Source organism: Artibeus jamaicensis, unplaced genomic scaffold (genome assembly GCF_021234435.1).
Source record: "Artibeus jamaicensis isolate MK-2021 breed Jamaican fruit bat unplaced genomic scaffold, CSHL_Jam_final contig_241, whole genome shotgun sequence".
In the NCBI taxonomy this organism is placed as follows: Eukaryota; Metazoa; Chordata; class Mammalia; order Chiroptera; family Phyllostomidae; genus Artibeus; species Artibeus jamaicensis.
In genome coordinates this window covers 6,853,675-6,869,583 of record NW_026521509.1, presented here as the reverse complement: position 1 = coordinate 6,869,583, position 15,909 = coordinate 6,853,675, and the positions used below count along the sequence as shown (strand labels likewise).

General features: G+C 37.3%; 1 protein-coding gene across 1 annotated transcript; it reads right to left on the bottom strand.

The window, feature by feature from the left end:
- Positions 1-4,920: 4,920 nt before the first annotated feature.
- HMGN5 (high mobility group nucleosome binding domain 5) lies at positions 4,921-14,480 on the bottom strand. Its single transcript, XM_053662429.1, has 6 exons — positions 14,326-14,480; positions 12,562-12,591; positions 11,974-12,003; positions 11,640-11,690; positions 7,448-7,582; positions 4,921-6,175 (listed from the first exon to the last, which is right to left on the bottom strand). The coding sequence occupies exons 1-6, from the start codon at positions 14,338-14,340 to the stop codon at positions 5,471-5,473; spliced, it is 966 nt and encodes a 321-aa protein (XP_053518404.1). The 5' UTR covers positions 14,341-14,480; the 3' UTR covers positions 4,921-5,470.
- Positions 14,481-15,909: the final 1,429 nt, after the last annotated feature.

Sequence of the window (15,909 nt, the reverse complement as noted above, 5' to 3'; positions counted from 1 at the left end):
AAAACAAAAGCAAACTAAAAGGACAGCTAGATCAGGAGTGGAAGCATAGAAAGGAAGACCTCATGGAGGCTTAGCAACAGGGGAGTGGGAGAAGGAGAAGGGGGGAGAAGGTACAGAAAATAAGTAGCATAGACAGTAGATAGAAAATAGATGGGGCGGGCAAGAATAGTATGGGAAATATAGAATCTAAAGAACTCAAGACACATGGTCATAAACTAAAGGGGGGTATGGTAGGGACGGGGGCGGTAGGGTGGGGGGGAATGAAGGGGGGAATAGAACAACTGTAAAAAATAAATTAAAAAATAAATTTTAAAAAAGCTGAACAATCAGTTTGCAGGTGACATGATAGTGTACATGGAAAATCCTACAGACGCTACCCCCAAACTGCTCAACCTAATAAATGAATTTGGTAAAACAGCGGGATATAAAGTCAATATCCAGAAATCAAAGGCATTTTTGTATACTAACAATGAAACAGCAGAAGCAGAAATCAAGGAAAAAATCCCATTTGATATAGCAAAAAAGGAAAATAAAATATCTAGATATAAACCTAACCAAGGAGGTAAAAGACCTGTATGCAGAAAACTACACAACACTGAAAAAAAAAATAAAGGAATACACAAACAAATGGAAACATATACCGTGTTCATGGATGGGAAGAATTAACATCATCAAAATGTCCATACTACCCAAAGCAATATACACATTCACTGCAATACCTATTAAAGTACCAATGACATACTTCACAGACATAGAACAAACACTTCAAAAATTTATATGGAACCATAAATGCCCCTGAACTGCAGCTGCAATTTTGAGAAAGAAGAACAAAGTAGGAGGGATCACAATACCTGATACCAAACTGTATTACAAGGCCACTGTAATCAAAACAGCCTGGTACTGGCATAAAAACAGGCACATAGACTAATGGAACAGAACAGAGAGCCCAGAAATAAACCCAAGTCTCTATGGGAAATTAATACTCGACAAAGTGGGCAGTAACATAAAATAGAATAAAAATAGCCTCTTCAACAAATGGTGTTGGGAGAACTGGAAAGCTACATGCAAAAAAAAATGAAACTTGAGCACCAACTTACACCATACATCATTATAAATTCAAGGGAGATAAAAGATTTAAATATAAGCCATGACACTATTAAAGTCCTAAAGGAGAACATAGGCAAGAAAATCTCAGATATTTCATACAGCAACATCTTCACTGATATGTCCATTAGAGCAAGGGACATAAAGGAAAGAATAAACAAATGGGACCTCATCAAAATAAAAAGCTCCTGCAAGGCTAAAGAAAACAGTATTAAAATAAAGAGAACCTACTGTATGGGAAAACATATTTGCCAAGGATACCTCAGACAAGGGTTTAATCTCCAAAACATATATAGTACTTACATGACTCCACTCTAAGAAGACAAGCAATCCAATTAAAAAATGGGCAAAGGCCTTGATCAGACACTTCTCCAAGGAGGACATTCAGAGGATCCAGAGACACTTGAAAAGATGCTCAATATCACTAGCTATCAGAGAGATGCAAATTAAAACCACAATGAGATACCACTTTACACCGGTCAGAATGGCCATCATAAACAAGGCAACAAACAACAAATGTTGGAGAGGTTGTGGAGAAAAGGGGACCCTAGTTCATTGTTGGTGGGATTGCAGACATACAACCAGTATGAAAGCAGTATGGAATTTTCTCAGAAAACTAAAAGCGGATCTGCCTTTTGACCCAGCAGTTCCACTGCTATGATTATATCCTATGAACCCTGAAACACCAATCCAAAAGAACTTATGGACCCCAATGTTCATAGCAGCACAATTTACAATAGCCAAGAGTTGGAAGCAAACAAGGTGCCCATCAGTAAATGAATGGATCCGAAAATTACGGTACATTTACACAATGGAATTCTATGCAGCAGAAAGAAAGAAGGAGTCCTAGCCTTTGTGACAGCACGGATGGCACTGGAAAGCATTATGCTAAGCGAAATAAGCCAGGTGGTGAAAGACAAATACCATATGATCTCAGCTTTAACAGGAACCTAAACAACAAAACAAACAAATAAGCAAAATAAAAACAAAGACACTGAAATAGAGAACAGGGGGACAGTGACCAGAGAGGAGAGGGGAGGGAATTTCAGGGGAAAAGGGGAAGGACTCACAGGAACAAGTATAAAGGACACATGGACAATAACAAGGAGGGGTGGAAACGGGAGGGAGGTGGGCAGGATTGCGGGGACTGGGATGGGGTAAAAGGCAGAAAACTGTACTTGAACAACAATTAAAATTTAAAAAAGAAAAAAAAACCAACTATGGTACAGTTATACAATGGAATTCTATGCAGCAGGAAAAAAAAAAAGGAGCTTCTACCCTTTGCGACAGCATGGGTGGAACTGGAGAGCTTTATGCTGAGTGAAATAAGCCAGGCAGTGAAAGACAAATACCATATGATCTCACCTATAAGCTGAACCTGATTAACAGAACAAACAAGGAAGGAAAATAGAATCAGAGTCATGAAATAAAGAACAGATAGTAACCAGAGGGGAAAAGCAAGGGATATAATGGGATAAGGAAAGGGTAGTCAAGGAACATGTAGAAAGGACCTGTGGACAAAGCCAGAGGGGTAGGATTGAGGGTGGGAGGTGGAGGTGGATGGGGTTGGAAGTGAGGGTGGGGTAAAATGGAGACAACCGTATTTGAAAAACAATAAACAAAAAAGTGTAAGATGTGCACACTAAAAACTATAGGATAGTCCTAAAACAAAGTAAAGAAAACCTAAATAAATAGAAATCTATCCCATGTTCATGGATTGGAAGAAAATTTTGCTAATATGGCAGGGTGCCCCAAATTTATCTGCATATTTTTGTGGTGCCTATCAAAACTCCAATTGCCATTTTTTTCTGTAGAAATAAACAAACTGATTTTAAGGCTCATAGAAAAATGTAATGGAACCTGAGCGATCAATGACAAAGTTGGAGAACATATACTTCACTGTTAAGACTAGAAATAGAACAACTGTAATGCATAATTAATAAAATATATTTAAAAATAATAATAAAATCACAATGAATAACATAAATAAATAAATAAATAAATAAATAAATAAATAAATCTAAAAAAAAAAGACTAAGTTAATGCACCCTCGCTGGTGTAGCTCAGTAGATTGAGTGCTGGCCTGTGAAGTAAAGGGTCCCGGATTTCATTCCAGTCAGGCAGGGCACATGTCTGGGTTGCAGGCCAGGTCCCCAGTAGGGGGCGCACAAGAGGCAACCACACATTGATGTTTCTCTCTTTCTTCCTCCTTCACCTGTCTAAAAAATAAATAAAATTAAAAAAACCCACTAACTACAATGCTACAGGAATCAAAAGTGTGATACTGACATAGAAATATGGATGTAGAACAACAGTTTAGAATTAACAGTCTAGAAATTAATCCATACATCTGTGATCCATTGATTTTTGGAATGCGAAGACCATCTAATGAGGAAATAATCTTTTCAAGACATGGTGCTTGGAGAAATAGTCATATGCAAATAAATGAAGTTGTTCTCTTACTTAACATCATATACAGAATTTAATGAAAGACATACAAAAAACCTAAATGTAAGAGATAAAACTATAAGTGACACTCTTTTTATGGGGGAACATCTTTGTACCCTGGGGATTGGTAGCAGATTCTTTGACATGTCACCAAAAACATAAGCAACATATAAAACAGTAGATAAATTGGACTTAAATTGTAAACTTTTGTGCATCAAAGAACACAATCAAGAATGTGAAGAGCCCTGGCTGGTGTGGCTTAGTGGATTTAGCACTGGCCTGTGAACTGAAGGGTCACCAGTTCGATTCCCAGTCAGGGTACATGCCTGGGTTTTGGGCCAGATCCCCAGTAGGTGGTGCATGAGAGGCAACCACACATTGATGTTTCTCTCCTCTTTCTCCCCCTCTCTAAAAATAAATAAAATATACTTTTTTAAAAGGTAAAAAGACAACCTATAAACTGGGGGAAAATTGCAAATCATTATATCTGGTAAGACTTATATCCAAAGTGTATGTCTTACAACTTAATACTAAAACCCAAGTAATAAATGAGCAAAGGCTTTGTTAGAATTTTCTCCAAAAAAGATATACAAATGGACAATAAGCACAAGAGAAGATGCTTAACTTCATTAGGAAAGTGCTAATCAAAATCATCATGATTTTGATCACCCCTAATTCCCCAATTAGGATGGTTATAATGCAAAGACAGACAATAACAAGTACCGACAAAGTTGTAGGAAAATTAGAACCCTCATACATTGCTGGTGAGAATATAAAATGTTGAAGCCATTTTGGATAATAGCCTGGGATTCCTCAAAAAGTTAAACACAGGATTACTATATGAACCTGTGGTCCACTTCTAGATACATACATAGGAGAAATGAAAACACATGTGCCCACAAAAACATGCATATGAATGTTCATAGAAGTATTATTCATAATTGACAAAACATGGAAACAACTGAAATGTCCATCAACTAACAATGTAGTACTTTGGTTCAATAATATTAGCCATAAAAAGGAATGAAATAATATATGCTACAATAGGAATGAAACTGAAAACTTTATGCCCAGTGAAAGAAGTCAGGTAAAAATGGCACATGTTCCAAGATTCCATTTATATGTAGTATCCAGAAGAGGCAAATCCATAGAGACAGAAATAAATTAGTGGTTGCCAAGGACCAGTGGGTGTGGAGTTGTCTGGAGTTGGTGGTGATGATTGTACAATACTGTGAATATACTTAAGAGCACTGATTTGTACACTTTGAAATAATTAAAATAATGAATTTTGTCGTTAATTTTACCCAAGTGCAAACAAAATTTTAAATGATTTCATGAACAGCACAATAGGACTATATCAAGCATCATAATATTTTATTAACTAACTATATTTTGGACATATAATAAACTACAATCATCTTTGAAGAGAATTTTTATTAAGGTAAGCAGTAAAATTTTGTGGATACACATATAATCAGAACTGCCCTTCTGGAATGAACAAGTCACAGTTGGAAAAGATCATTCTAACTCCTTAGCATTATGTGAAAATATTTCACCTTTATAAAAGCAACCTAGAGAACCACACATGATTTTTTCTTTTCAGATCTCTGCACATTATGAAATTATCACATACAGGAGTAAAATTGAAGTTCAAAGATTTAACACATAACTTACACAAAAGGAAATTTACTGACAAATCTGAAAGTGTCTTTTTCTAAATATTCCACTATTATAATCACAAAACTTACAAAGGTTTTATGTTAGGAAATGTAGCTAATGATCAGTGTGAAGATATAATGAAATTTAGTTAATGCTAAAGAAAAACTGCTTATAAAACATTTGATAAAAATATTTACCTCTATTAACATTACAACACGTAGGCACATATTACCAAATTATGAAACTACATAGGGCAGCTTTAAACAATACTCTGAGGGTCTTCTTTCTCTCCATCTTCTTTTTTGACCTCTTCTTTTTCAACTTCAGCCTTATTTTCATTTTCCTTTCCATGCCTTCCACCTTTCCCATCTCCTTTTCCACCTTCCTCCTTTTTTCCTTCTTCCTCTTTCCCATCTTTGTCATCTTTTCCATCTTCTTTCCTTTTTCCATCTATCTCATTTCCATCTTCATCATCTTTTTTGTCTCCATCCTTCCTATTGTCATTCTCTCCATCTTCATCCTCTTTTCCATCTTCATCATCTTTTTCATCTTCATCATCTTTTCCATCACCTTCCTCTTTTCTATCTTCTCCTTGTTTTTCATCTTCCCCTTTATCTTTTTCATCCCCAGAATCTTTGTCACCTTTTCCTTTCTCCTTTTCATCTTCACCATCTTTTTCATCTCCTTTCCCTTTTCCATCTTCACCCTCTTTTTGGTCTTCTTCCTCTTTTCCATCTCCTTCTTCCTTTTTTCCATCTTCATCCTCTTTTTCACCTTTTCCCTCATTTTCATTTTTGTCTTCTTTTCCATCTTCTCCTTTCTCTTCTTCTCCATCTCCTTTCTGATCTTCTTTTTCATTTTTCTTTTCTTCTGATACCACTGCTTGTCCCTTTTCTCCTCCCTCTTCTTCAATATCAATTTTTTCTTCTTTCATTTCCTCAAATTCTTTTTCAAGAGCAGGAGCCTATATATAGAGGAAAAAATCACAATTGTATTTTTAAATTCAGAATCCCCCCAAAATATTTAGACAAGACTATATGTATTTTATGAAAAAATAACACTTCATTTACAAAAAAGTAACTTTTGTGTGGAAAAGGCCTCATAAATATCACATAACAAGGAAAATATTCTGAGAAATAGGATTAATTAAAATACCTCCACACAAACAGACATTTAGCACAATAACTTCAGGGAAACTTAATTCATATAAATAATCTTTATAAAAATATGAAAAAGAATAGTACAGAAAAAATGACACATTCTATATCAGCAATTCTCAATGAGTAGCATAAATGTAAAAAAACTGCATTCCTTGAAGAAATATTACGTTTTTTGTAAAAAGTTACTTGAAATGTTTTTACCATATATTATAGGATCACTTAGAAAAAGATTTTCCCTATATGCACAGGTTTAGTTTGTAGATTTGACAGTGTTTTACTATAATACCTAACAATGTGGTATACATTACATATACAAAGCAAGACCTATTGGAAACATTTGCATAATATTTTGTTCTGCAATCTGCAGAGGGTGGAAATAATCATGATTAGGGAAAAGGATTTACAAATAATCAATGTCCTGACAAAAGGAATATATAATTAGTCTGTATTTAATAAGAGGGTCATTATATTACTAAATCATTATCACTGGTGTTGTTCTACTAATAGCAATACTAAGCCACTGCTCCTACTACCCATACATGTAAATCTCATATTTAAATTAATATTCATTTTCTTTATTTTCCCTTTACATACCATTATACTATATGTTATAGGTTCAATGTTTGTGTTCTCCCAAATTCATATGATGAAACCTAATCCCCCATGTGGTAGTGTTTGGAGGCAGGTCTTATGGGAGGTTTTTAGGTTATGAGTTAGCTGTCAGGAATGGAATTAGTGTCTTTACAAAGGACAGAGCTCTCTGGACCTTCCATCATGTCAGGACACAGAGAGGATTGCCATTTATAAATCAGGAAGCACGTCTTCACCAGCCCCCAAAATACTGTAGCTTTGATCTTGAACTTCCAAGCCTCTAGACTCAGAAATAAATTTCTGTTGTTTGTAAACCACCCAATTTGTGGTATTTTGTTATAGCAGCCTGGAAATACTAAGACATGATAGAATCACTACTAAATTAATGCTGTCTCAACTTTTAAACTACAAGGCAAATAAGATTTCATCCAGTTGCACCAGTTGTTAAACTTTCAAATGGACAAATCTGTTAATATTGTAAATACCTCTATAATTTTGGCTCCTCCATTTTCAGCATTTTCATTGCTGTGTTCTTTAACAGCTTCTTCTTGCTTGGTTTCAGCTATGTTTTGGGGACTTGTAGTTACAGTCGTTTCCATCAGATCATCTTTTTTCATTTTCTGTCCAGCAACACAAAATAATAAAAATAAATATACAATTTAACTGGTGTATTGATTAAATGCCCCAAGATATTTTACCAGATCTTGTAATAATTTATGAAAAAGCTTTAAAATACCTGTAAAAACTTTATAGCAACCAAATTATCACTAGAGACCTTCATTTTCATTGTAAACTGATGTAGTATTAAAAGAGAGGGGTACGGGGGTACAGGATGAAAAGTGTGAAGGGGTTAAGAAGTACAAAATGGCAGTTACAAAACATTAATGGAATATAAAGTACAGCACAGAGAATATAGTCAATAATATAGTAATAACTATGTACGCTGTGGGGGTGGGTACTAGACTTAATGAGATCACTTCATAAATTATATAAATGTCTAACTACTATGCTGTATACCTGAAACTAATATACCTGAAACTAATATAATATTGAATGTCAATTATAATTGAAAAACTAAAATTGAATAAATAATAAATTCCTTCACATATATTAAAAATAAATAATGTAGACTTCCGCCAAGATGGAGGCGTAGGTGGAAGCACTGTGCCTCCTCCCACAACCAAGTTTAAAAACAACAAAGTTTTAGTAACAAAAATGCAGCCAAAACCACAGAAAATTGAACTTCACAGAAGTCTGACAACAACGAACCTTTCAGCCAAACCGGTAAGAAGGGAAGAGCCAGCAGTAGAGTGGGGTGGGCAGGAAAGATCCACCTGACCAACCCGGGTGCACGACCCAGGTGCGCCGGCAGCTGTAGGCGGATCCCAGGTGTGGAGAAGCGGGCGGACCCACTGAGGGTGCAAGGCGGTGGACTCACTGTGGGCTGACCACGGTCACACATTTGTGCACAGATAAACCGGTGAAGGAGGGAGCAGTGAGACAGCCCGTGCAGGCCCCAGTGGCAGGAAGCGGCAGAGAAAACCGCCACTGTCCCTCTCTGACCCCGCCCCCACCTACAGCTTCACAAACCAGCGACCTGGGTGGCCCCGCCCTGGTGAACATCTAAGGTTCTGCTCCTCATACCTAACAGGCATGAACAGATCAAAATATGGCTCAAGAAGAACTTAGAGCCTCAGAGCTGATAAATCTAAGCAATGAAGAAATAGCCAAACTTTCAGATGCACAGTTCAAAACACTGGTGATCAGGATGCTCACAGAACTGGTGGATTTTAGTCACAAATTACAGGAACATATGGAGGCTAAACTGCTTGAAATGAAGGGAAATGCACAGGAAACCAATAGTAATGGAAAAGAAACTGGGACTCAAATCAAAGTAGTGGACCAGAAAGAGAAAAAAAAGACCAAACAGAAAAGAATCTAGAAACAAGAATTCAAAAAAATGAGGAGAGGCTTAGGAACCTCCAGGACATCTTTAAATGTTCCAACATTCGAATTATAGGGGTGCCAGAAGGGGAAGAGGAACAGCCACCAGTGGAAAACTTATTTGAACAAATAATAAAGGAGAATTTCCCCAATCTGGCAAAGGAAATAGACTTCCAGGAAATCCAGGAAGCTCAGAGAGTCCCAAAGAAGGTGGACCCAAGAAGGAACACACCAAGACACATCATCATTACATTAGCCAAGATTAAAATGAAGGAGATAATTCTAGAAGCAGCAAGAGCTAAGGGGACAGTCACCTACAAAGGAGTTCCCATCAGACTGTCAGTGAATTTCTCAAAAGAGACCTTACAGGCAAGAAGGGGCTAGAAAGAAGTATTCCAAGTCATGAAATCCAAAGACCTACATCCAAGATTGATCTATCCAGCAAAGCTTTCATTTAGAATGGAAAGGCAGATAAAGTGTCTGTCAGATAAGATCAAATTCAAGAAGTTCATCATCACTGAGCCTTTATATGAAATGTTAAAGGGACTTACCTAAGAAAAAGAAGATAAAAAAGATGAACAGTGAAAGGACAGCAAACTCACAGTTATTAACAACCACACCTAAAACAAAAGCAAACTAAGAGGACAGCTAGGTCAGGAGCAGAACCATAGAAATGAAGATCACATGGAGGGTTAGCAACAGGTGAGTGGGAGAAGGAGAGGGGGGAGAAGGTATAGAAAATAAGTAGCATAAATGGTAGGTAGAAAGTAGATGGGGGGAGGGCAAGAGTAGTAGGGGAGATATAGAATCTAAAGAACATGAGACACATGGTCATAAACTAAAGGGGGGGAATGGTAGGGGAGGGGGTGTGCAGGGTGGAGGGGAATGAAGGGGGGGGATAGAACAACTGTAATGTCATAATCAATAAAATATATTTTTAAAAAGGTACATGACAGAGCCACAAGGAAAAAAATAATAATAAAAATAAATAATGTTCTTCCAATACAAATTAAACAAATTTTCTTTTAGATGAGCAGCAACAAGTTAGAACAGTGGTGACTCAGGGCCAACTGCCAGCATTAGGTTAGACCAATAAATGAATTGCCTTTGACTAGAGGGGCTAGTTTATCTCTGTCATGTCTAATAATTAGCAACAGGGTTTTGTTGATTACAAATACTTCATTGGTAGTAATTAAGAGAAATACTAGAGAGATTACCAATTTACATACATTTCAAAGAGATCACCTGGGGACATAGCTGATTAAACCTATGTGTCTACAAATTTTAGAATGACTCAAATCATGATTGTTTTTTATCAAGAAAGATTTTTGCCTAAGTACATATGTAGTAGAAAGAGCACTGGGTTAAAGGGCCAGAATATCTGTGAAATTTGCATCTGATCCTTCTTTATGTGATCTTGAGCAAAAGCATAAATCCCTTTGAGCTTATTCATTCATATATAAAAGACAGTAATGCCATCTATGTCATAGGGATGTTATAAGGAGCAAATGATAAAATACATGTGAAATTGCTTTAGAAACTGTTAAATGCAATATAGATAGGTAGTATTTTATTATTTTTTAAAAGATTTTATTTATTTATTTTTAGAGAGAGGGGAAAGGAGGGAGAAAGAGAAGGAGAAAATATCAATATGTGGTTGCCTTTCACATACCCCTTACTGGGGACCTGGCCCGCAAGCATGTGCCCTGATTGGAAATCAAACTGTCCACCCTTTGGTTCCCAGGCTGGCACTCAATCCACTGAGCCAAACTAGCCAGGGCTAGGTACATAGTATTTTGAAGTCCAAGATTATATATTATCTGTTTCATTCTACCAATACTTTCTATTTTTAAAGGAAATAAAGCGTTTACAATTTTTATAACCTATAAATTGAGTACCTAATTTTATACAATAGTGATCTTGAAATGTGAAATAGAGAAAAAAATAAACTTTCTCTTGTATTGTCACTCACTCTTATTTTTAAGACTTCACTTACCCTAATTTTATCAGTATCTTTTAATCAAGAATTTCAAAGCAGTTTACAAATAAGACTATAATGCACTTTCTTCAACCACAAAACAATGCGATTACATGACTCTAATGTTCTTATAGCTTTAAACTTTTATGATTTTAATAATTCAATCAATCCTAAAAACATAAATCGTACCTCAATAAAGCACTTAAAATAAAATTGAATTATATTCACACATTTGCATATAAATAAACAAAAAAGTATAAAATGAACTTAATATTGAGGCTATTTCTATTTCCAATGTCTTTAGCTATGACATCAGAGCACAGAAGCCTATATGAAATCAATTCAGTCCATTTAAAAATAATGCATGTGAAAGCACTTTGCAAATTGTGAAGTATCAAATGTGTTAGTTATTAAAATTATTAAAAAGTATTGCCTTGGTTATTATAATTTACACCTTTTGATTTTTTAGGAATATGGGTATTGTGACTGTATTATGTCAAAGGCATGTACATTTTACAGGTCTATCCAACTAAAATTTTGTTTTGTTTCTTCCTAATGAAAAGACCAAAATACAGTGGACAATCACAATACATGAACAAATATTCCTTTACTCAAAGAGATTAGATGTACCAAATGGTATAATGTAATATATTACTAAGTGAACAGAAAATAAAAACAATCAGTTGTATGCTTTTCCAAAAGAATGTTTTTGAACAAAAGCAATTTTCTCTCAACATTGCATGTTGAATATTTACTCTTGGAGTTGATCTTTTGGGCTTCAACTCTGGTATAATGGGCACAGGCATCTGTATTAAAAAAACAAAACAAAAAGTGAATAAACAAACACACAAAGAAACATGAGTCAAGATGGGGGGGAGGAAGAAGTCAGAATTAAAGATCACTAACAGCATTCAACCTCTTAATTGAAACAGATAGGTATAGTTCAAGCTGAACACCAGGGAAACATTTCCTTCATGTGAGAGTTTTTCCTTAAAAATAAATCTTGTAAATATAGTATTGTCCAGGACTACCTGAATTTTAAAATTATATTTCACAATACATGGGCAGAATTTTAAAAAGACTACTTACAGCAGACAGTCTGGCCGATCTTCTCCTTGGCTATATGTGGAAAAAATATATCAGTTCAGAGAATTATGGATACACAATACTAGAATTGTTTATATTTCAGTGAAAATACTTAGTGTAACACTACATAAATATGCAATTATTTACACTACAAAAGCAATTATGAACTTGATTATAAAGTGTCATAGTAGAAATAAGTTTTGATTTCTCCCTCCTCTAGACTCCATATAACTAAGAAAAAATCTGAAATTAAACCTCAATTGCTAGGCTAAATGCGCAAAATCACTAGTAACAAGGAACATATTTAGAAATGACAATATAGCCCCTTCTTGTAAACTGACAAAGCAATTCTTTTGCTTAAAAGGAAGAAGCTCCCTCCAGATATTAACAAGAACAATAAGGTCCTAAACTCCAAGAAGTTTGGAGTTTTCAATCCATACTACATTTTTGAGAGAGCTCACTGACATATATATTGGTCACCACTCAAGTGGTGAACTATACTAACCAGCATCTATATTTTAGCTGCTTTATGAGCTTCAAGTTTTAAAAAGGAGTGGATTTTTGACAGATTCTAAAACTAAAGAAACTCACCTCCTGCTTCATATCGCCTTGACCTGCAGCCTATACAGAGAAGAAAACCATACAGAAAAAAGGTCATGGATATAAACATATAGATGAGAAAGTAATACTTTTGGATTACAGTTGCGACATAACCGCTTAGGACTTTTCCCCAGATTCCCATTCAAATAGCTGCGCGTTATTTCCTAGTAGCATGCTACATACTGCTGTCTAGTACTGTGCAAATGTGCACCGAGATGCAAATACATTCACAAGACATTAAGTTTACACAAATGATAATCAATTTCATCCTTTTGTGTACATTGCATCTCCTAAAAAAAAACAAACCTTTAAAATTTTAAGATCCACCTGTTGTTGCTAGTGTTAAAGCCCCAAAGAAAACTGTGGGGGCGGGCAGAATGAAGGCGGGGCTTCATGCCATTTCCCTGTTTTGCCTTATGTTTGAGATACTATTGTATTTATCTGAACCTCTCTAATTAGTCTGGACTATCCTACCCTCCAAGTTCTTAACACAAGAACTACAACCCCCACAATGCTTTGAAGGGGGGGGGAAATCTCTTTGTTACAACGTCAATGCGTTATTCTGAGAAGCCAGCCGCATTTTTAAAACTTCCCGCCACTACCTGCTACAAGGTTGCTGTCAGCTCTGCAAAATAGCAAGACACATTGCACAAGCCTAGGAAAGTGCAACGGCGGGAATCTCAGAAAGGGGGATGGTGGTTAGAAACCATTGCTTCCCGTGTCTGAGCAGTGCTCTAGCCTGGGAATTATGAAACCATTGCAGGATTCATAGCACAGCCCCAGAGCCCTGGGGAATTTCAATCTTATTCCTATGCTATAGAAATAGGGAAGGTGGATAGAATAATAAGAATCATATCAAAACAATCATAATGCCTTACATTAGCACCGTGTTTTACAATTTTATCAAGCATGAAACTGCATTCAATTTCACTTCTAAGGGACCCTTCCTCCCAAAACAAACACCTAGCGTGAATTTATTTCCCGTCCAAGAGAGGAGCCACAAATTTTGAAGTGAGCGTTTTCGGGAGACCTGTAGCCCTTGAGGAGCTCATATCACTTCTGCATGTTGCTATGCCAACACGAACAACACTTTAACTACTTTAGTTCTTGTTTCTTTCCACCTTTAGACAGAGAGCTTGAAGAACCCCAGCGCTCTCAGACCTAAAGTTGTTAATTACAGCGGTGAATCTCTCCCTTCTCTAGGACAGTTTGAAGTCTGCGCCGCCTAATGGCACAGGATTACCATTGCATAGCCATCTGGCATGACAAGAAGTGGAGGAGGGAAGGGGAAAAAAGGAAAAAGAAAACGGGAAGAACAAAGGCAAATATGGGAGAAAGCCACGGCTTTCGTACTCCTAAACGGGATGGTTCCCGGAGAAAAGACGGAGGCTGAGGAGGAAACTGGTGCCTGGAAGTGCGGTTGGGAGAAGTGTTCTCCAATAGGGTAAGCGGAGGAAGGGGGGTGGGGTAGGAAGCGACAGCACAGCGCTATGGCTGTTTGTAATTCAGCATGGAGACACCTCATAAGCGATTCTTTGCCTTGAACAAAACAAGTCAAAAGTGAACTACTAGTTGCATGAGAGACCATCCTAAACCTTACACCGACCGTTCTTTGCCCTTCCCTCCCCTTCCATTCCACACATCACAAAATTGAACTTGAAGTCAAAATCCTTTTTTTTAAAAAAAAAATCTCTGCCGGTTAAGAAATATGTATTTCAGTAGCCAATCCCCCTTATATCTTCCTATTTCACTTACCTTTCTTTTGGGCATTATTGCAGCTCTCCACAGAAGATTTTACCAGTGAGCAGAAGAAAAGCTGAAAGCAGTCTGCTCCTCCGCTCCGAGAGCAACTGAGTTTTCAATGAACTAATTGCAGCACGACCTGTACTCGCCTCCCCCCTCCCAAAAAAAAAATCTCTCGTTATTGGCAACATTAAACACACCAAGACGCAACCGAACTACGTGAATGGTTAGCTGGAGTGGGAGCCAGATTGGAGTGACAGGCTACCAGGCCAATAAAGGGAGGTGACCAGCCTAGGGGGCGTGGTGCACGGACTTGCCTGAAGCCCTCGTCCGCTCCCTGCTCTGACCGCAGTTGGGATATAGGAGCACGCGGACTTAGAAAACGCAAAGTGTTCAAGCGGAAAACCAGCCAGAAAGCCCGAGTTGTCTTGATCATTTTCCCCCACTTATGTTGTAATGACAGGCAAAAGCCACTGCAGTTGCTTTCTCCACGGCCTCCGAAACGTCCACTTTACTTCTTCCCGGGGCAGGGCGGGAAGGGAGTGCTTTTGAGACCTGGTTGCCGTAGGCTCGTCTTTCCATTCTAACTCTGGCAGGAGGATGGAGATGAACTAAGTGGAGAGTGCTCATTCAGAAAGTAGAAAAGAGTGAAGATGCTTTTCCTGGTTTGGGGTACTTTCCGCCAAAGCAGAACTGTGGCCCTGGCACAAGGAAGTTGCCAAAATTGTCTGTGTCCTGCAAGTAGAGAGTAGCACCAAAACTGGGAGCTGGAAGAGCTGGAGGTGCCTGAAGGTAGGGACACCCGATAAATAACCCTTATCCCACTTGGTGGGAGTCCACCAAGAATTCAGTGGGACCTCGCATGAGGTTTGTACTAACAGAGGCTCTCTAGAGGAAAAATGATGGTTCAATGGGTTTTAAATCTAAAGGGAGGTCCACATATGAAAGTGTTTAGAACTGAAGTTTGGACTAGGATAAGGTGGTTAAGGCACTCACCTCTGGAGCAAAATTCAAGGATGTGCCCCAAACTCGAGAGATTACAGTTAAGCGATTGAGGTGAACTATGTTAAGTTTAAGGTAGAATGCTGTCATTTAAAAATTTGATATTTCGTTAGTCATGGGCTCTTACATTAATTTACATCTTTACAATAGTGTATTAAATATTTCTCCTTTTTACTGAGTTTTGGGGTACCCCCTTATATTTTGTACCTAAGGAGAGTGCTTCCCTAGCCTCGCCCAAGTCCTAATCATTTTAAGTGGCTTTCTACGCTAAAAGAAGCTTCTATTTGCTTTCCAAAGTTATTTCCCGAAACCTGTGGATTGTTGGAGTGGGGATGGGCATTGGCAAATAAGGTATTGAATATAATTATGGGTAAATATAGGGTCCAAATCCCTGAAGCCCTTTCTTACAGTACCTTGCTTTGACTGTTGTAACAGCTAATTGGACTTAAAGGTGCTCCAAAAACAGCCCAAATCCCTATTCTGGAAAACATCTCCCCCCCCCCAAAAAAAAAGAAAATTAACCAAATTAACCTTTTGAACGGTTACTTAATGGGAGAATTCCATTTGTATTCATGTGGATTTAAAAAATTGGAA